Raw genomic sequence first — 21,456 nt, 5'->3', positions numbered from 1 at the left:
CCAGCCTGGTGAACTGAGCAGTATAAGTGGAGCTGATACCAAGGTCGAGCACTCACACACTCAGTCATCCGGACACTACATTGTCTATAGCATAGTGTATTTTGCAATACAAAGGCCATCCGGACGCAAGGACCGCTAGCACGTAGCATATTTTTAATAAGTGGAGCTGGTATCAAGGTCAAGCACTCACACACTCATTCATCCGGACATTACATTGTCTATAGTATATTGTGCTATACAATACCAAGGCCATCCGGACGCCAGGACCGCTAGCGCGTAACAATATCAACATGACCCTTTGTAAGTTCATAGATCTCATTATGTTGAAGTGCAGTGCTAAAGAGCCATAATTCTGTCTTGCCTAATTTTGGAGTTATTGCGCTTTGTTTATTTTTACACTTTGAACTTTGTCTGGGACATAACTCTAAAGCTACTGTATTCGTAGAAATTATTTCGCGCTTTTTAAGTTATCCGCGAAAAACTTGCATGTAATAAATCCGCACACAATTGTAGCTCCAACCACATAGATTTCCATTGTGTCATTATGAAGTATTCTGTTCCCCCTAGCACCGACTTAAGCAAAATTCAACGTTTAATCACAAAAAAGTGAAATTTTGAATTCAGACACATCTGGAAATGTGTAAATACGGCGATTGTCATGGAATCGTCAATGTGACTATATCATGCAATTCCATGAAAAGCGGTGTATGGTTTCAAATTAAGAAGAAATTGGAGGAACTAAACAAAATGAATTAAGAATGGGGATCAGAGGTAAGGAGGCCTACATATCACAGATAAGACGTCAAAAGGCAAATTTAACAAGAGGGACATGATGGCCCTGACTCGCTCACCAGAAACAACTGCTTTTCAGTGTTAGAATGTCAATATATTCTAATATTAAATTTGAGCATAGAATATGTTTAAACAATAATTTGAAAAAATGCAATGACCTGGGGCATTTAGCTTTAGCTTAAAGTTAAACCAAGCTTATCAAATAAATATGAGCAAACTTGATAAAAGACTGCCTTAGAATACTACAAAGCTTGGTGATCATCTTTCAATTATTTCAGTAGGAAATGATGTTCGAAGGTTTTTTCTATATTTAGCTTTAGTGGCCCCTAATATGGGCTAATCAAATAAATATAAGCAAACTTGATAAAAGAGTACCGAAGAATGCTACAGACAAAGTTTGGTGATCATCCATCAATTGGTTCTGGAGTAGAAGATGTTTAAAGGTTTATCTATTTTTAGCTTTAGCAGCCCCTAAAAGGGACCAATCAAATGAATATGAGCAAACTTGATAAAAGATTACCCAAAAATGCTACAGACAAAGTTTGGTGATCATCCATTAATTAGTTCTGTAGGAGAAGATGTTTAAACGTATTAGTATTTTTAATTTTAGCGGCCCCTAAAAGGGGCTAATCAAATTAATATGAGCAAACTTAATAAACGACAACCCAATAATGCTACAGACAAAGTTTAGTGATCATCCATCAATTGGTTCTATAGCAATAAATGTTTAAATGTATATCTATTTTTAATTTTAGTGGCCACTAAAAGGGGCTAATCAAATTAATATGAGCAAACTTGATAAAAGACTACCCAAGAATGCTACAGACAAAGTTTGGTGATCATCCATCAATTAGTTCTCTAGAAATAGACATTTAACGGTATTTCTATTTTTAGCTTTTGCGGCCCCTAAAAGGGGCCAATCAAATTAATATGAGCAAACTTGATAAGCCACTACCCGAACATTTTACCTACTTAGTTTGGTGATCATCCATCAATTAGTTCTATAGGAAAAGATGTTGAAAGGTTTTTTCTATATTTAGCCCTACAGACCCCTAAAAGAGGCCAATCAAAATAATATTAGCAAACTTGATAAAAGACTACCCAAGAATGCTACAGACAAAGTTTGGTGATCATCCATCAATTAGTTCTCTAGAAATAGACATTTGACGGTATTTCTATTTTTAGCTTTAGCGGTCCCTTAAAGGGATCAATCAAATTAATATGAGCAAACTTGATAAAACACTACCCAAGAATGCTACAAACAAAATTTAGTGATCATCCATCAATTATTTCTGTATGAGAAGATGTTTAAAGGTATTTCTATTTTTAGTCCTAGAGATCCCTAAAAGGGGCCAATCAAAATAATATTAGCAAACTTGATAAAAGACTACATAAGAATGCTACAGACAAAGTTTGGTGATCATCCATCAATTACTTCTCTAGAAATAGGCATTTAAAGGTATTTCTATTTTTTATCTTTTGCGGCCCCTAAAAGGGACCAAATAAATTAATATGAGCAAACTTGATAAAACACTACCCAAGAATGCTACAGACAAAGTTTGGTGATCATCCATCCGTTAGTTCTGTAGAAGAAGATGTTTAAAGGTTTTTTTCTATTTCCAGCTCTGCTGACCCATAAAATCGGCCAATAAATTTAATATGAGCAAACTTGATAAGACACTAGCCAAGAATGCTACAGAGAAAGTTTGGTGATCATCCAACCATTAGTTCTGTAGAAGAAGATGTTTAAAGGTTTTTCTATTTTTAGCTCTGCTGACCCCTAAAAGGGGCCAATTAGAATGACATGAGCAAATTCAAGTGTGACTGTCACAAGGATGCTTCAGACCAAATTTGAAGTAAATTTGCCCAGTAAGTTCAGAGAAGAAGACGATTGTTGACGCATGACGACGGACGACGGAGGCCGGTGCATCCACCTTTGATATTAATAGCTCACCCTGAGCCTTCGGCTCTGATGAGCTAAAAAGCAGGTAACATATCCTAAGGGTGATTATACAGTATTCAAGTATAGAATTAACTCCATGTAGACATTCAAAAACAATACTGAAACCACACAAAGTGAAAAATGTCAAATAGAAAGAAACTTAAAATACCACAAACATGATTTTGCAACCATTTTGTCGTGCTGAATGATCTTCATTGACTATATGTACTGGGGAACTATTTGAGGCCTCCACGTGGTACAAATTTATTGATGTGGCTATAAAATAGAAAAAAAACGGAATCCCTAAAGAACTCCCAAAACTACAAAAAAAGAAAATGTTGACGGCTAGCTTGGATTGAAACCGTTCATTGGCGGTAACACTGGTTAAAATCTAAGGGTATTGCACTTATTCATGGTCTTACATAACTGAATTAATCTACAAGAAAATCGCCTGGTTCACAGCATTACATGCTGATAAACATTCCTGTATTGGTTGTTTATTCAAGCTTAAGCACTTTTAGAGGTACACATGACACAAAATATTGGAATGGTTTATTACTTAATTAATAGCTATTTCTTGAAACTACACATCTGAATAAATATTCAAGTTAACCCCCATGTGCACAAAACCACATGCTGATCAACATTCCTGTACAGTTTCATGACTCCAGGTAAAATAATTTGGAGTAATGGGCGACACAAATTTTAAATAGCAAATTTTGTCCTAAGAAAAGGACAATAACGATAACAAATAATGAATAAAAAAATAAGCAAAACCATATGTAAACAACTACGAATTCTGACTAACATTTCTATAAAGTTATATAATTATATGTTAAATACTTTTAATCTATGCTGGACACAAATTGAAAATTGCAAATTAGTTAAAACAAACAATAATTCAACAAATAATGAATTAACTCATACGCAAACCCTCTTGCGTACAAATACACATGCTGAGAGACATCTTTGTAAAGTAATTTTACCGTAGTTTAAATACGTTTAAGGCTACGCACGACTTGCAAATCTTTATAGAGTCAAGGACAATAACTCTGGTAAACCGATTTTTCCTTATGTAAAATCCCAGGCGCACAAGTACACATGCTGACCATCTGTAAAGTTTGTTGACTCAAGCTCATGCACTTTTTGAGCTACAGGTGACTGTACATGAGATCGCACACACGGACGGAGCAAATGTACTAAATGCCCCATATAGTCGGGCATAATTACATTCGAAATATTGCTTATATTTATGATAAATATTTTTTTGTGTCACCTGCTATAGAACAGGTATAACTCCTCCGACATCTGTTCCTCGGACCGTCCGTCAAATCAAATGTACGGACTATTCCTCAACGACTACTGGTGCATCTTCATCTAATCTTTTTCAACTTAGTTTGTTAAATAAAGGTACTGTAAAGTGCAAGGTAACGTCCACTACCATAGAACCGGCTTCAGCAATATCCGCGTGTCCTCAATGAGGAAACAATGGGTTTAATTAAACACAGTGGAATTTTGAATGCTTTCATATCACACATAAGACGGCAAAAGACAAATTAAAAAGCAGGTACTATATCCTTGGGATGATTATACAGTATTTAAAGTGAGACTACCGGAACCACCAATCTTGGAAAAGGTCAAATAGAATTAATTTACGTACATAAACAAACAAACACAACACTTGCTGAACGATCAGTGTATTATTTCAGGCGCAAACATAATCTAGTAGAACCACCAAAATTCCATAAGCAAGATGTATGGTTTCCTCGTATGAAAGAATCCAGGGATTTGAGAACACAGCAGTGAGGGGCATATAGTTACAAGTCAATGAACTTAACAACTCGGCCTAAGACACCCTTTAAAATATGACAAAATACAAATGCAGATGGGTAAAATTTCGTGCAAAATGTCATGGGCCACTCTTTATTTTTTTTGTAACTTCTTAACATATTTTATCTAAAAATTAGCTCTTATTTACTTGGGTATATTGAAAAAGCTTACTTCGGTAGGTTGTTGTGTAGTTTGGGAGCCATTTGGTACGTCCCCTTGACTCGAACAGGACTTTCGGTCATACAGTGTAAATTCTTCCTCCATTTCTTTCTTTAAAACACAATAAAATATAATAATATAGTGACAGTTTTGATAAAATCTAATACTTATCTATATAAAAATATTTCACAACTGCTTGGGTTTGACAACCACGTCCATACTGTTTCAACTTTTATAATGAAGAATGACCACTTTTTCCGTTTTTTGTTTCAATTTTTAGCAGGCACCTAATTTATAAGTTATAGCCCTCTGTTTGTTTGCTGGACAGTACAATACACTTTCTGCTTAGTAACACTTTATGAAAGACAAAAGTTACTGATAAGAAGATCAAAAATATAACATCTTTGATTTCATGTTTGGGGCGCCACACGGAGAAATAACATTTGTGAGAAAAACGGACTCCTTTAAGAACGCCGTCTAAAATATGATGAACAAGATCGACAAGGAAAGGTGGCGCTCAATGAACGCAGCCCCCACCCGACCTAAATAATTTAAAATCATGCAGGGTTGATTTAATTGGACAGCATTCGTTCTCAAATGGACTAACAAAATGGGGCATTGACCCCAAATCGCCCTGTTATTCGAGTTAAAGTAATGCAAGCTATTGTTTCTAAGAAAAGAATTTGAACGATGCTTGATACAAGACTATACTTTATGCAAAATATATTATTCATTTTTACTATAAAAACATGGTCCAACAAACAAACTTCGATTTAACATCTGAAACTGCGCACCTGGTCCAAATTCACAGCTGTATTTTAAATGACAAAACGGTAGGTCACTGTGTCCCCCTTAGTCAATTTTGACCCCAAGGTTTTAATCAAAACAATCTCGATACAAGTCTACTAGATGTTTCATTTCAAATATCTAAGCTCTAGCCTTCCCCGATTCAGAGATGAAGAATAATCATGCATCTATCTCTGGAATTATTTTGACCCTAGTGTTATAGTTTCAAATATATTTGTACAGGCTAACAATGCCTTAAAGCTTCAGAAGATAATTTTCCTATAACATTTCATTTTACTTTGTTCACCTGGTGAAAATCTTTGACCCTGCACCAAGAGTCATTTTGACTCTAGGGCTATTACTTTAACAAACTTGGTGGAGGTCTGCCAAATATCAAACCTCTAGCAGAAGAGAAGATTTATTAAATTTCTTTTACATTGTATATATATATATAATATACAAATCAGGATATATATCAGGACATATATCACAGCTTTTGTCATTTTGGTGATTTGTTCAAGTGTTTACGTAATGTATATTAGGAAAAATCAATGACCCCCGGGACAGTACCAGTTTTGACACCAATATTATAATTTGAACAAACACAATGTTTTAAGCAAAATACTTAACGTTGATAAGAAGATTTTTTAATTTCTTTTTGAAAAACTTTCTTTTCTGTTCCTGTGACCTACTTATAGAATGGGTCAGAACCATTTGAACAATCTTGAACAGCTTTGAAAGAAGACTACAAAAGATCATTTCTTTAAAGTTTGGTAAATGTGCAGTCATTGTTTTCAGAGAAGAGATTTATTAAAGACATTGTTGACGACGTACTGAGGAGGATCACAATAGCTCACTATAAATACATTCAACTCAAGTGAGCTAAAGACACACAACAAATTTGGTTTTTCAGACAAAACTTACAAAGAAGCTGCCTATTATAGAAAATAGCATAGAAGTTCAGCGATCATCACTTACTTCATATTGAGGTTCATAATTTAGAACATGTTATTGTTTATGACAACTATTAATACGGTTTCTTATAATAAATGACAATATTTCTCCTGTTATATTTGGCAAAAGAAATACCTCTATAATTCGAAAGTACTTTTCATCCTTTTTTCTTATAAACTTATCATACACCATTTCTAAGCATATACACTTAAAGCAAGAGCTAACGTGTCACTTACCATATTGTTTATGATTTAAGAAATTTAGTCAGATTGCTTCCGAATCTGACAGAAAAATTTAAAAAAAAACACATTATATACCAAGTATAAGTTTCTGTTCGATCACATTTAAAATAATTGTAAAACACGACAAATTAATAAATTAAAACAGAAGTAAAAATTACAAAATCACGAAATGCTCCTATGATACTCATGGAAGTTTGTTAATGCTTCTCCACGCCCAAACCTGTGACTGCTGCAACTATCTTGGAACGCATTGATTTAATTCTGCCCTTTCATCTTGATGCCAGTACACACTCATCCTACCATCATTAGTGCAACGTATATATTGACAATCCAAGCCCTCTCGATCCAGTCGATTACATGGTGACCTAGCTTTAATGCCCTGAACACGAAAAATAGTATCGCTATTGATAAGTCTACCACGAAATGTTGTTTCTTTTCTTTGTGAGCTAAAGTAGATAATCGTCGTTTATCTACGCAATCTTCTCTGAGAGAAGTTACATTTTTCTGATTTATTCATAGCTTAACAGTTCGTTGGCACTTCAGCTGAATCCTGAATAAAATAGAAATTTTAGGCCAAATAATTGATTTACCTAAAATAAGCAAAATAATAGTGTGGCAAATTATATTTATATGATTATTTTCATATTTTACAAAATATAATTTTATATCTGTCTGAGAGAATATCCGGCCTCTAGCAATTCGATTTCGCAACCGCACTTTGATTTATTCTTATTATAATTCTACAAACTGGGTATCTTAAGTCTGGCTTGCTTACCTTTCAGAAATATGCCATGAAAATAAAAATCGTTTTTTGTGCTGAACTGCCAAGTGTTAAAAGCGTGCATATAAACCGTACTTTATTCGTCACGATTTCGTCACTTTAATACAGATAACACGATTAAACAGTAAAAAAATTTCAATTTCATCTATGAAACCTCATTCGATGAAAGAAATTTAGATAAGTGATAAGTTAGCTCTGGCCAAAATGTATGCAGTTATCTTCACGATAATAAAAAATGTGCATAAAAGGAGACAGAAACAATATTAACAACATTTCGTACTCCAGACAATTCAATGCCAAATTCAGTAAAATATTATTTATTAGTAAAGTTATACAAACCTTACCATGTGCAATTGGTTGATCTTCAATTACAAATTACGTTTACAAAATAAATCAAATTATGTTCTGTTACGAATTAGATAAGTTAGTAGAACAGCAAACAATTTTAATCAGTAGACCGTTCTATAAAAATGTTTCCAATAGGATGGGTGGTCACAAGACATTTATTTACGGAAACATTGTGTCATCAGTAATGGCCGCGACAACAACTTTATTGTATTTGCTCATTGTTCGATATATTTTCAATATTTGAATAATGAACAGATACGATGTTCAAGGCAAATTAAATTTGCCGATTCCAATTTAAAATAGCATGGTGGGGCGTCCGTGGCCGAGTGGTTAAGGTCGTTGACTTCAAACCACTTGGCCCACACCGCTGTGGTTTCGAATCCCGACAGGAACTTTAGATTATTTCATGTGAAGAAGCTATCCAGCTAGCTTACGGAATGTCGGTGGTTCTACTCAGGTGCCAGTTCGTGCCTGAAATAATGCTTGAAAGGGCATCTGAGGTCTTCCTCGACCAGTAAAACTGGAACGTCGCCATATGACCTATACTGTGTCGGTGTGACGTAAACCCCAGTCAAACAAAGGAACAAAATAACTTTTGTAGGGTTTTTTCTCCCGTTATGTTTGCAGAAAATCTAAAATGCGTCAATATTTTGTAAGATTGTATGACAAATTACTCCAGTAATATATGAAAAGAGATACATTGAAAACAACATGTACCATTGGAATCGGTAAATATTTGCCTAATGCAAGGTACATGTTATTATTCAAATATTGAAAGTTTTAACAAATAATTAGAAAATATCTTTTAATTATAGGCGCGGCCATTAGCGGTCACCCAATATGTTATTGTACTATTTGTCTCGTAATCACCTACAATGTTCAGCTTAAATTCTTTTTACTCAATGCCCTAATACAATGTTGTCGGACATGGGGCAGCAAGAACTTAGTCACTAGATGTCATTTTACAAACGGGACATCATTCACGGCTAATGTATGATCTTGATTTGAAGGTGTTTCAGATTTAATTCCTCTCAGTTGACACAAAAAAACAACATAACACACAAGCGTGCGCGCACACACACATACAAATATAAATAAGAATAAGCATAAAGTGTGTCGATGGAAGAAGATATTCCTCAAACTTCAGACCTTTATTCCTCTTGATCCACTGAAGATCAATATTTTGTCTGTTAGTTCTTTCCATCTTTTCTGAAAAATATATACCAAAATGTTTTGAATGGTACTTTATGGTGGAGTTTTAAAGAGATTGTTTAATTAAATAGGAACAAAAGTTTTAGCACGAAGGTATTTTTGAACCATATTTTCTCTTTTTATGCACATTTGATTAAGGTACAAACTAGTTAAACCCTACATTTGTGTCTTAAATATACAGTTAAACTTCGTTCGCTCTAACTCGGATCGTTCGAATACCTCCCTTCGCTTGAACTCACCGCCCAGTCCCGGCAAAATTCCTATATAATATATATGGTTCTACCTCGGATCGCTCAAACACCGATCGCTCGAACTTTCGAACCTTATCTCTGGTCCCTTCGGCAGAAATATAGTGAAAAATCGCACCTTTTCGGTCAACAAGCCGACATGTCCTAAATAAATGACAGTCAGAAACACTTGTTTTTAACACCTCGTGATTGTGATAAAGGTAATTAAGGTTAATTAAAACAACTGATACAAAATACAAAATACGAGGTGTTGTAACCGATTTGTTTGTTATGATAATTTTGTTGATTTGCCGTTTATGGTAACGATAAAAAGACAATAACTCGTTAAATAAGTGAAATATGCAAAAGTCAATAAAAAATAACGTTTACCCGGACGGCTTTAATTACAACCGTGGTTCATATAACGTGAATTGTCACAGTGTTATCTATTTATTGTTTGTTTGTTCTATGGGTTTTTACGTCACATCGACACAGTATGGGTCATATCGCGACGTTCCAGCTTAACTGGTGGAGGAAGACCTCAGGTGCCCTTCCGTGCATTATTTCAGGCACGAACGGGCACTTGAGTAGAACCACCGACGTTCCGTAAGCTAGCTGGATAGCTTCCTCACATGAAAGAATCCAAAGTCCCTGTCGGGATTCGAACCCACAGCGGTGAGGGGCAAGTGGTTTCAACGACCTTAACCACTCGGCCACGGACGCCCCCTTATCTATCTATAGAATGGTACTTGTACGCGTGTCTCTTTTAGTAAATGACTATAAATAGATGCTGCTTTTTTATTGATTAATTTGTTTATTATAATAAATTAAATTCATCCCATAATAAACATATAAAAATATTTTGAACATTGTTCAACAAGTTTGTTCTGATTGCCCAATCGAACTCAACAAATTACAATGATTAACACAGCGTACCGTTAATACTTAATTAAAAACATTGGATAATAATTTTGAATATGACATATTCGACGAACAGATGTACCAACACACAATTGTATAGACGTATTTATCATTCGACCGATGTAAGCTAGAAAACCTTTAGGTAACAATAGTTCAACCCAGTTGGCTCGAACTACCGATCTCTCGAACAAATTTGCATAGCCCCCCCCCCCCCCGAGTTCTGTATATCTATTTCATTGATATTGTATTTCCGGGTATGTTTAATCTTTCAAATCAATCATGATATGATGTTAATGAGATTGGGTTTGTTTGATCCTCTGTAAACACTAGAGTGACAGATCTTAACAAACTACACAGTTTAAAACGCTAACCTACGTATCATGCAGCTCGTTATGCTATGGTATATGAAGTCTTAAACAAGAAAAAGTAATAATATTTAATTCAACGACATGGACTATTTCATCGTAATGAACAAGACAAGATTATTAAGCAAGAATAAGTAAAACCTTTAAAGTGTCTATTGCTTCATAGGTGTCGTCATAAAAGTCTCCCGTTGGTTCTTCTACGAACAATTTTTGCAAAATTACAAGTGTATCACCTTGAAGTTCTGTCTTTTTAAGTGCTTTCTCTATTTCCTGAAGTTAACATATATAAAGAAGTAAAGCTTTTATATAAATAAATCTTATCTTAGTAGTTAGTCACGTTTACATGCCATATAACTGTGATAATATTTTTATATGTATTTTTGAATAGGAGCGTTAATTATTGATAATTTGATATTGATTGGTTTCAGCTGAACAGATCGGATGGCAATTCGGATGCAAAAACATATTCCAAATTCACGTGCAGCTTGCATTTTGGTATGTTGTCTAACAATTCACAGCGGCGTAATTAGACGTGTGATTATAAGTTGTCTTAGTCTTTATAAGTATATGACTTTAAACAAGAAAATATTACATTTACCAAGACGATAAATGTTGCATCTTCAGTAGCTTTAATTGAAGGCAAGAGGTATTTTTTCAGGCATAAATCCAGTGTGTCATGTACTTCGGATAACTCTTCTAAGGAATAAAAAAAAGTCATATAAGGGAATAAAAAAGTCATATAATTATTTTCTAATTGAATTTAAAAAATTATTAAAAAGTGCAATATTTTAATTCTTACAAAAAATTTAAAACAAAAATGAATGAGAAGATAAATTGAACTAAAGCAATTAACAGTTCTCTTAGCAATTTGGTATCTTGTTTAAATGGATATGTAGTCAAGATAATATTAAGCAATGTGAACCTACTTATTGTCCTTTCATAGGTATATATCTTTGTGTGTATATTTTGCTTTTCTGCAAGAAGTTCACATTTTCTTTTATGTTGATCTTCTACCTTTCTTCTTTCAATACTTGCTCCATACCTTAAACTAGTCGCTTTTCTATCACAGTCACTGGCAGAATCGAAGTTAACCTTCAAACCTATTCCAGCTGAGGTGAGGCCTGCAACCAATGATGCACCTGCTGGAAAATAGAAATATAAAATACAAAGTTAAGTAAAAAGACACACACACAAATAAACAAGTGTTATAAGGTGTTTGATTTACATATATTGATTTGTAATTCATGCATGGCAATAACAATTATGATAAGATGTCAAAAAGAAAGTATTGATTTTACTAATTTTAAATCGTATAAAACTTATAAAATTTTCTCTAAGCTACTTACTTAGCTACTTATTAATAAGTTAACAACAAAAACGTTTCCGACACAAACAGTTAAAAAATAACAGATCATTTATTAAACATAATTGATTGTTACATAAACTACACATAAATCTTTAAAGATTTTGTTAAATCAATAAATATATTTAATTACAAGCGCTGATAAAAAATATCGTTGTAGCTTTCCGCCATTCGGCCTTTTTCAGGTGCATTTATATTTCGGCAAAAAACAACAAAGGATATAACGTCAAACGCCTTGGCGTTTTGTGCCGTCTGTCATGTTATTCTTTAGTATCTACTTGTAAGGTCGATATGTTTTAAACATATTTTTCCTTAGATTTTCAATAGTCTTTCGGTTTTGTGCAGTCCTGTATAGCTTTGTTTGGATTAAAATTTACTTGCATAAGATTATTCTATCTTGAGTGTGATAACTTGTTCGTGTATTTGACTCGGTCGAAGGTAACCTGTTTTTACTTGCATAGGTTATTTCGGAGTTGAATACATATTCAGCGCATGTTTAATAATGGCAGTAATTACGTGTGCAAGTTCTCATTACTATTTTGCCCCTAGAGGCTGAGAGTTTGCCTTTAAGGATTGGGGCATCAGAATTGAAGTCACCGTTTATCCCTGCGTTATTCTAAGAGGCGTCTAAGTGGGTTCGAATTACTGAACTCTATGCGTTTCATAGCGACAGCAGGTGAGGTTGTTTTGACCCCTTGTGTTGCTTTCAGTTTGTTACACCCGAGGTAAGCCAACATCATCGTTCCTGTTTTGGCGCTATATGACCTAAATTGTGTTAGTGCGCCGTAACACCAAACCAAACAAATAAAAAATTGACATTTTATTGAAGACGCTACCACGAACAAAACATAATTATTTCATTCTCAATAATTTTGCTTCAGTTCATTTTTCCCTCATGCATATCGTTTATAGATGATTATTGTCGTTTTAAATATATAAACGTCATTAATGAAGCAAAATGTTGCGTTGTTTAATGTTATGAAATGAGAATCAAACTTAAGTTAGATAGTGTTTGTTTGTTTGTTTGTTTTATTTTACGCCTTTTCCGAACAGTATTTCAATCATATAGGCGGGTGGTTTCCTAACCATCGTTCCTGGAAAGTTACACCAGTACTAGACTACCTTCCTCCGTTAATATAGATATACTTAAGCCTTGGATATGGAACTACAGTATTATTGTTAACATACAATTTTATAGTTAGATTTAGGAAATACTGTAAGAAATGTTGCTAAATGAAACTGTTGTACCTTTCTCTAACGTTTTGATGCTAAACGAATATGTGCTTTATGTATATATATGCAAAGATACATGCATAAACAAGAACTGTCACGCACAAGAACTGACTAATGCCCCCGAAAAAGTTTCTTAAGCATGTGAAAAGAGAAAGAAGGTAACTAATTGTTTTATAATGTTCTTTGTATTATTGTACCTCGATATTTTCATGATTATGAGCGTCATTGGTTGTCTCGTTATTTTAGACAAAACTTACAAAATGTCATTTATACATATTGAAAAATACCGTAATTGTTATGCTAATAAAGTTCCAGAATTAATGAAATATTTAAAAGCAGTATTAACTGTTGTAAAATATTAAATTAGAGGAAACATGGTTCAATGGGTAATAAGATTCCCTGATTTCAGTTTGTAATTTTAGAATAAACAATAGAAATCCTAACTATATTCAATATATATTTTACCGAAGTCGAACTGTTCTCAGACGGACTTCGTCCGACTGAAGAATCATGAGAGTCCCCTTGGCACTCACTGACGTTTTTTCTGAGTGCTTCCGAATATAGGACAAATAATATGCAAACACATACTAGAACAGGATGCAAGAAATAGTTCAAAATCCTCCAATAACGGCATTTAGACGGGACAATAATTTGCAGGACATTTTAGTTCATGACCACAACAACAAGCAATTCTTCTAATAGCCTTTCAGATCTAAAAATTGTGAGTTTTGTCCTTACATCATTGAAGCAGACACATTTATTGATATGAACGGGGCCTCTTACAAGGGGTGCACTCAGATAACGTGTAAATCGACAAATGTTGTTTATGCAGTAAACTGTAAGCTGCAGATCATTGTAAGCGTTGCCAATGTTATATTTTGCAAAATATGAAGCACTTTATACCAAGGACATTAAGTATCAATAATGCGGACCAAATACAACGATCCAGTCGCTGCGCATTTTCACACAAACGGAAAAAACAGTCAGTGACTTTTCGGTAGTGGGGCTCGATCAACTATATGGGACGTATCAATACCACAAAAAACATATTATATAGACTTTACGAAGTAAAGACTAAAAAATAACGACACACAACATGTCACTTCCTTAGCTTTGTTTAAATATATATTTGTATGTTTAATATATGCAACGGAATGGCCAAAAGCTATGACGACTTTAAATCAGCGTTTTGATATTAATTATATACAGCAAAGAAGAGATTTTATCATTATATATTTTTATAATAATGCATGTTTGTAACGTCGCTTTTTATTGGAAAATCGCGATGTCTATTTAGTTATATATACTCTGCTGCTGCTAATTTATGAAGAAATCATATATCTTTATTATTAATAAAATATCCCAAATGTAAACTTGAAAGACGAAACGTATAAAATAGCGGAGAAAATAAATAAAGATTCATTAAGCAAGTGAACCCGGTTGGTATTTCACATAATTACTATAATAGTTTAGGAGATAAATAGTTTTAAGCTAATAGAAATAATAAGTTTTGCCTGTAGTCATACTCATTTAATCAAAAGAAATTTCTATCTGAGGTATCAATCATACCTGTAAATGGAGTAAAAACAATTCCACCTGTTGTACTAGCAAGTGTCCACAGGAAGCCGTTTTCGCGATGTCGAGCTGATCGTTTTGGCAAACTTCTAGCTCTTCTCTCAAGCTCATGCGCTCCAATTTCCATATCGATTGCCCTTTTTTCACATGCTTCAATTGTACTGTTTACATTCTTAATTTGGTCTTCACATTTAGCGATATCTTGTTGTTTATTCGATATTTCTTCTTTATTTCTCTTTTTCTGTTCATTGTAATTCATAACATTATCATGAATTTTTGATTTAAACGTATCCGTTTTGTCATTCGATATCTGTATAGAAGACTTGAACCTCTGCAATGTCTGATACAAACGCTCCACTTCTACTCTACTAGGGCATTTTATTTTTCTTAGTCTTTCATTTTCCTCCAATATTGCATTTCCATCAACATCAAATGAATACATAAAACTATGCACACATTCGTTTGCAAAATCTATCAACTGTGTGAGGTCATGGCGAAGTGAAGAATTGCCGATTTTTGATATCAGACTTTCTAGTATTGACAGGATTTTTCTAAGTTCCTGTGGATATTACAAAATGTAAATAGTAGTTTTTCAACCTTGTACGATGGGAAAAGGCACGGATTTGAAATTATTGTCACATTAGACTTTAGATATTTTCAAACCCGTTAATGCCTTAACAACAAAGCCAACACATGATATTTTTAACGACAATGCTCTCAATAAAATATTTAATGACTGATGGCCAAAGCACAACATTCACTGCCGCTAATTTTCATGAGAATGATAAATAAAATTAGGGAGGGGGCATTATTACCAGTTTATGTTATGGCACAGTTTTCTGAAGTATTTCTTGGAATAACATTCAGTGGGTTTTCTCAAAGAACGGCTTGCCACGGCAAAGTCCATATTCTCAAGTCAAACACAACTTAAACAAGTATATTTACAAAAACACAGTAAGGATAAAGGAAACATACTCGTATAATTAAATTTGAAACCAATAAATATATACATTAATTGAATATTTCAGTTTTAAATTTTCAACGCACATGCAAAATTGGTTAAATTTGCCAAAACAATAATGGCAGCTAACATAACCTATCAAGAAGTCTTCTGATTCTAGTTTAAACATTTTATTCCAGAACATACACAATATATGATATGCGGATTCATTTTTATACAATGTGGAAATGAATAAGAACGAAATTTATCAAATCTTATAAGATCTTTTCTACATTGATTATAGATTTACAACCAAAATATGGCATCGATTTACAGGAAAAATGTGTATGGTTAAATAACTGAACTTTTAAAGAGAAAAATCTTGAAGCTAAAATCTAAATAACATTGTTTGTATTAATAACGATTATTTATGATAAGTTTATATAGAGGATATTTTTTATTGTTTGTGTGTACGCCACTCGCAAGAATATTGTTTTTAAAGGTCACTCGATGAAAAAAAATTACATCTTACACAACAAACAAACAAATTTTCTTTTTATTTTATGCTAATAGATAAATTTAAAAAAGACCTATAACTCAAGGTGATTAATACCCCACAAGAAAAATTTTAGTTCTACCTATAGTAAATAAAGTATCAACTGTGTACAAAAAATGATTCCAATTTATTGCAATCCCATCCAAGATTTATAGTGGCTGGTTTTTGTGCCATTCGTGTTTTCGCACCGCGACCCCGCCAAGCGAAAAGTCCCCGTCGTTTTAATTCTTAAATCTTGCTCCGCAACTCCGCTGGGCGAAGTTTTATTTTTTAAACTTTGCCCCCCCCCCTGCCCCCGCTAGTTAGCGTGTTTTCGCTCCGCAGCCCCGTCATTTTTACTTGTTTATTTTCGACTTTCGCTTGGCGGGGTCGCGTGGCGAAAACACAAATGGCACAAATCAGCCACCATAAGGATAGTCTTATAAGTTGCTATACACCAACTTTGATTACAGTATCTCGTTCCTAACTGTAGTTATTGTCCTAAAACCATTTTTCTATTTTCAGTAACGGTGACCTTGACCCCAGGGGTCCAAATGCGATACCAACTAATCTTCATATAAGTTTGCTTGACACTAAGTTAATATCTCATTTCTAACTAGTTATTGTCCGAAAACCATTTTTCTATTTTTAGTAACTGTGACCTTGACATTGACCCAAAGGATTCAAATGCAATACCAACCGGGGTCTCCATATAAGCTTGCTGTACACCAAGTTTGATTACACTATCTCATTCCTAACTCTAGATATTGTCCAGCAACCATTTTTCTATTTTAGGTAACGGTGACCTTGACTTTGACTCTAGGGGGTCCAAATGCAAACACACCGGGGTTTCCACATAAAGTTGTTATATACCAAGTTTGATTACAAAACCTCATTCCAAACTCTAGTAATCATCCGGAAACCATGATGAAGACAGACCGACCGACTAGCTGACTCCTATATACCCCCTTAACTTTGTTTGTGGGGGTATAATGAAATTTCCTCAATATTAATTTTAATATTAAAATCTGTTTACCCCACTGGTACATGTAGCCTCAATTTGAGACAAATTTCTCATAAATACAAGAAGTCTTGAGCTAAAAATATAAGTTTGACAATCAACGTTAAATGGCAATGATCTTATTTATTTTAGTAAAAAAATGGCTGACCGTTTGTTTTAATAATATAAACGAACAATTCTAGAAACAGGAAGAGTCACACTATCTGAACTTATTTTCGTTACTTAAGGCGGATTTATATTAGACAAGGCTTTGAATAATGTAAGCGGCCTCCATATTTAAAAGTTGTGTATTTCACGGGAGGAAAATAATTGTGTTTGATTCAGAGGGGCATCATTTGGATTTGTTAGTCATTAATTATTTTATAAGAGAAAAAACATATTTGAGGATTATTACAGACAATAAATAAATGTTGACAGATGTGTTTACATTTAAAAAGCAGCTAGGAATTTGGAAACATGGAATTGTTGAAAACTGCCTTACGAACGCTGGATTGTTTACTTATTCTATTCTTCGGGCTTTTGACTGTCATTGCTTTTCATATTGCATTAGGCAGTTATTGCTCATAGGATACTTAATATGCCCAAATGTCATCAAGAGCAGTTTTTTCCTGTGTATTTTTCAGACTGTAAAAATGTCAAAATTAAAAAATTTAGAGACGATATTCGTAGATTGGTAATTTGAAGTTATTGAAGTAAGTTTTTTTTTCTTTTTATTACTTTTGAAAGTTATTAATCAATTTCAGCTTTGCTTTTCTGACAATGTCAGAATTGTAAGCAAAAATAAAATTGAGGTACCACCTGGGGAAAATCTTTAAAAAGTAGTCAGAGTGAAATTATATTTTGATAATTTTCACTGTGAAATTATTAAAAATAATGTTCAAGCATCCACCCAAAAGGATAAGATAAATTTATATAAAAAAATGTTTTAAAAAATGTTAAGAAACATATAAATAATGAATAAATTATAAGTTAGGCTGGTTTTGGAGATGTTACAAGTTAAAAGACCACAAGACAATATTCCATGAATTATGTCTTCCGATTTTGAAAAAAAAATATTTCTTAGTCCATATATATACACGTATTGTGTTTTGTCGTATAATTAACAACTTCTGGAATAAAATTAATAAATAGAGGATATTTGTTTGTTTGTGTGTAAGATGAAATTTTATTTCATCGAGTGGGCTTTAAAAACAGTATTCTCACGAATGGCGTAGCCACGAGTGAGAATACTGTTTTTAAAGTTCACGAGATGAAATAAAATTACATCTTACACAACAAACAAACAAATTTTCTTTTTATTTTATGCTTAAAAACAGGTTAAAACGAAATTTCCTTAATATTTACGTTAATATTAAAATCTGTTTTCCCCATTGAGAGCCTCAAAAAAGTCGAATTTCTCATTAAATACAAGAAGTCATGGGCTGAAAAATAAGTTCCACAATCAATGTTAAAAGGTAGTGATAGTATTCATTTTATTAAAAATATATGTCTGATTGCTTGTTTTAATAATAAAAAGTAAAAACAAACAATTCTAGTAGGAGAAAAAGTCCAACCATCCATCCATATTTCTGTTACTGACTGCGAATTTATATTAGACCTGGCTTTGTTAAATGTAAACGGCCGCCATTTTTAAAGTTGTGTATTTCACTGGAGGAAAATAATTGTGTTTGATTCAGAAGGATATCATTTGGATTTGTTAGTCATACACCTTTTTAAAAGAAAGAAAACTTATTGGAGGATTGTAACAGACAATAAATAAGTGTTGACAGATGTGTAAACATTCAAAAAGTGGATAGGAAATTGGAAAACTTGGAAGCCTTACGAACGCTGGGTTATTTACATATTCTTCGAGTGAAAGCTGCCATTGCTTTTCAAGTTTTCATAAAGCATACGGCAGTTATTGCTCGTAGGATACTTAAATATTCCCAAATGTCATCAAGAGCAGCTTTGCATGTTGAAGGAATTTATTTTTCAGACTGTAAAAATGAAACAAAAAATTAAAGAGACGATATTTGGAGATTGGTAATTTGAATGAATAGAAGTGACATACTGTAAGTTTTCTTCTTTTTCTAAATTTTGATATGTAAGTTATTTATCAATTTCAGCTTTGCTTTTCTTTAAGCAGCCTGACATTGTCGGAATAGTCAGCAAAAATAAAATTGAGGTACCACATCGGGAAAATCTTAAAAAAGTAGTTTCGTCATTGAAAAGTGTGAAATTATATTTTGATAATTTTCACTGTGAAATTATCAAATATAATTTTCACGGATAAATCAGTAATCCACTGAAAAGCATAAAATAAACTGATTAATTGCCATATAAATAAATACAAAATGATAGCAATAAAAACAACGGTAATTCTTACCATATCGTTCAATTATGCTCTGTATATGAAATAAATCTCTAGCTCTTTATTCTGTCAAAATATCTTATATCTAAATATCCGATACCTTGAGCTAATAATGATTTCAGTTTATGTTTATCGTTCCTTTATACAATGCACTTAGTTACTTCCAAACAGTTAAAGGTACAGGCCCGTTATATATGAGTTGTACATAAATTTATTATATCGTCGTTCGATAAAATTGATAATTTAACTGCAAGTAATTAAGTAGCGGGAGCGGGGTTTGAAAATTTTTTGAGAAAGAGGAATTTATTTGACATTACGGTACCTGTCCGTCAGAGACACATTCAAAGTTTGGGTTTGTGAAATATTCAAAAGTCGCAAGTAATTAAGTAGTATAGCAGATACGACATTAGCTCATGGTCATATAATTATGCATTTAAATGAGAAATATTTTCAAAGATTCACTATTTCTTCTCGCATTACATTTATGTCTTAGTTTCGCCACAGGATATCCAACAAATATGACAATACTTTTTCCCCGGTTGTAAATAGCATCAATAAAAAGGCGCAAACATAGGAAAAAGATGTAATAGCTGACAAGATTAATATCAAATATGTCCATGTATAAAGTATTCAAGTATATTTTAAGAGAATAAGTATTGTTGCTTTTTTCGCGAAACACAAAACATTTCATGAAGAACTGTATAATGTAGAAGTGACATTTTCATATTTAAACCAGTCAGGAATATTTTAGATTTATATTCACTAATGAATTTGTAATATTTAAGGTATTTTACTTTCTGTGTGTTTCGCTGTTTCATTTTCAAAATTAACGATTGTAATTATTTTTCTCGATATAACCTTCATATCAATGTATTTGTTAGAACAAATAACACTTTGTACGGTTAAGAGTTCACATCCTATAAGTTATTTTGAAATCAACAATAAATAACACAAATCATTTCAAGACTGTTAATGTATGATCCACCTAATGGGCATATAAAAACTGTAAAATTTACCAGATAGGGCAGTTATATACCTTAAAGGACACAAGAGTTAAGCGTATGGTGTACGAGTTATCGAGATTTTTCTTACATTAGAAGGGTCTTTTTCAGAAATGAGAAACTCTAAATATCATTTTTATGAAAAAAATCTTTCTCTATGGTCATTGCTTAAAAAAAACAAATAAGAGCAATCAGCAAACAAATCGCACGAGCAAAATAATTGTTTCTACACAAAATATTTGAACTATGTATAAAAAAGTTTACCCCACCCCATCCCACTCATTTTAAACACTTGTTTGACCATTTTCCTACTTAGCGGGCGTTATTCAAAATACCCCTAATTTTTACTAAAATGAGTGGCTGCTTTCAAAGATTGGCTTAATTTTTTCTTGTTGCTTTAATGGCTGATCTTGTCAAATATAAAATACTTTTACCTTGTTGTTATTATTTTATTAGTCTTTGAAAATATCGCTTATCATATTTGATATTTTAATTTTATTTGGCTCTATTTAGCCAGTGAATAATGATAATAATTATTGAAATAAAATTAAACATTTTTTTTTCTTTCCACGAGTGATCCAAGAGACACATAAATAATGTAAAAAGAAAAAAAGAAAGAAAAAAGTTTCTGGGGTATGAACCCGTGCCTTTCTGTTCCAATGCAGTTGACAGGAGTTCTAGCCTATTTGAATACTCTTCAAAGCGGAGGTAATGCATTAGGGGACTCATACCATAATGAACTTTGTTTTAATTACAGATTTAAATATATGTACTTTTACTTTCTAAACTACCAACTTTATAGAACAGAACAGAACAAAATCTTTATTGTAGAGCTTGAGCTCTACGCTCCTCGTCTATATAAATACAATACATATAATA

At 33.0% G+C, this 21,456-nt stretch overlaps 1 protein-coding gene across 1 annotated transcript in view; it reads right to left on the bottom strand.

Moving 5' to 3' along the window:
- Positions 1-19,675, bottom strand: part of LOC132759722 (uncharacterized) — a 52,726-nt gene extending 33,051 nt beyond the window's left edge. Inside the window, exons 1-7 of the mRNA XM_060751541.1 lie at positions 19,592-19,675; positions 14,725-15,289; positions 11,486-11,701; positions 11,158-11,255; positions 10,701-10,829; positions 8,984-9,043; positions 4,736-4,834 (exon numbers count right to left, since the gene is read on the bottom strand). Coding sequence (XP_060607524.1) covers positions 4,736-4,834; positions 8,984-9,043; positions 10,701-10,829; positions 11,158-11,255; positions 11,486-11,701; positions 14,725-15,289; positions 19,592-19,594 — 1,170 coding nt within the window. The 5' untranslated portion in view covers positions 19,595-19,675. The remainder of the gene's footprint in view (positions 1-4,735; positions 4,835-8,983; positions 9,044-10,700; positions 10,830-11,157; positions 11,256-11,485; positions 11,702-14,724; positions 15,290-19,591) is intronic.
- Between the last annotated feature and the right edge of the window lie 1,781 nt (positions 19,676-21,456).

Source organism: Ruditapes philippinarum, unplaced genomic scaffold, assembly GCF_026571515.1.
Source record: "Ruditapes philippinarum isolate M1 unplaced genomic scaffold, ASM2657151v2 ctg5760_1_1_1_1, whole genome shotgun sequence".
NCBI classification, from domain to species: Eukaryota; Metazoa; Mollusca; class Bivalvia; order Venerida; family Veneridae; genus Ruditapes; species Ruditapes philippinarum.
This window is presented reverse-complemented; position numbering and strand designations above follow the sequence as displayed.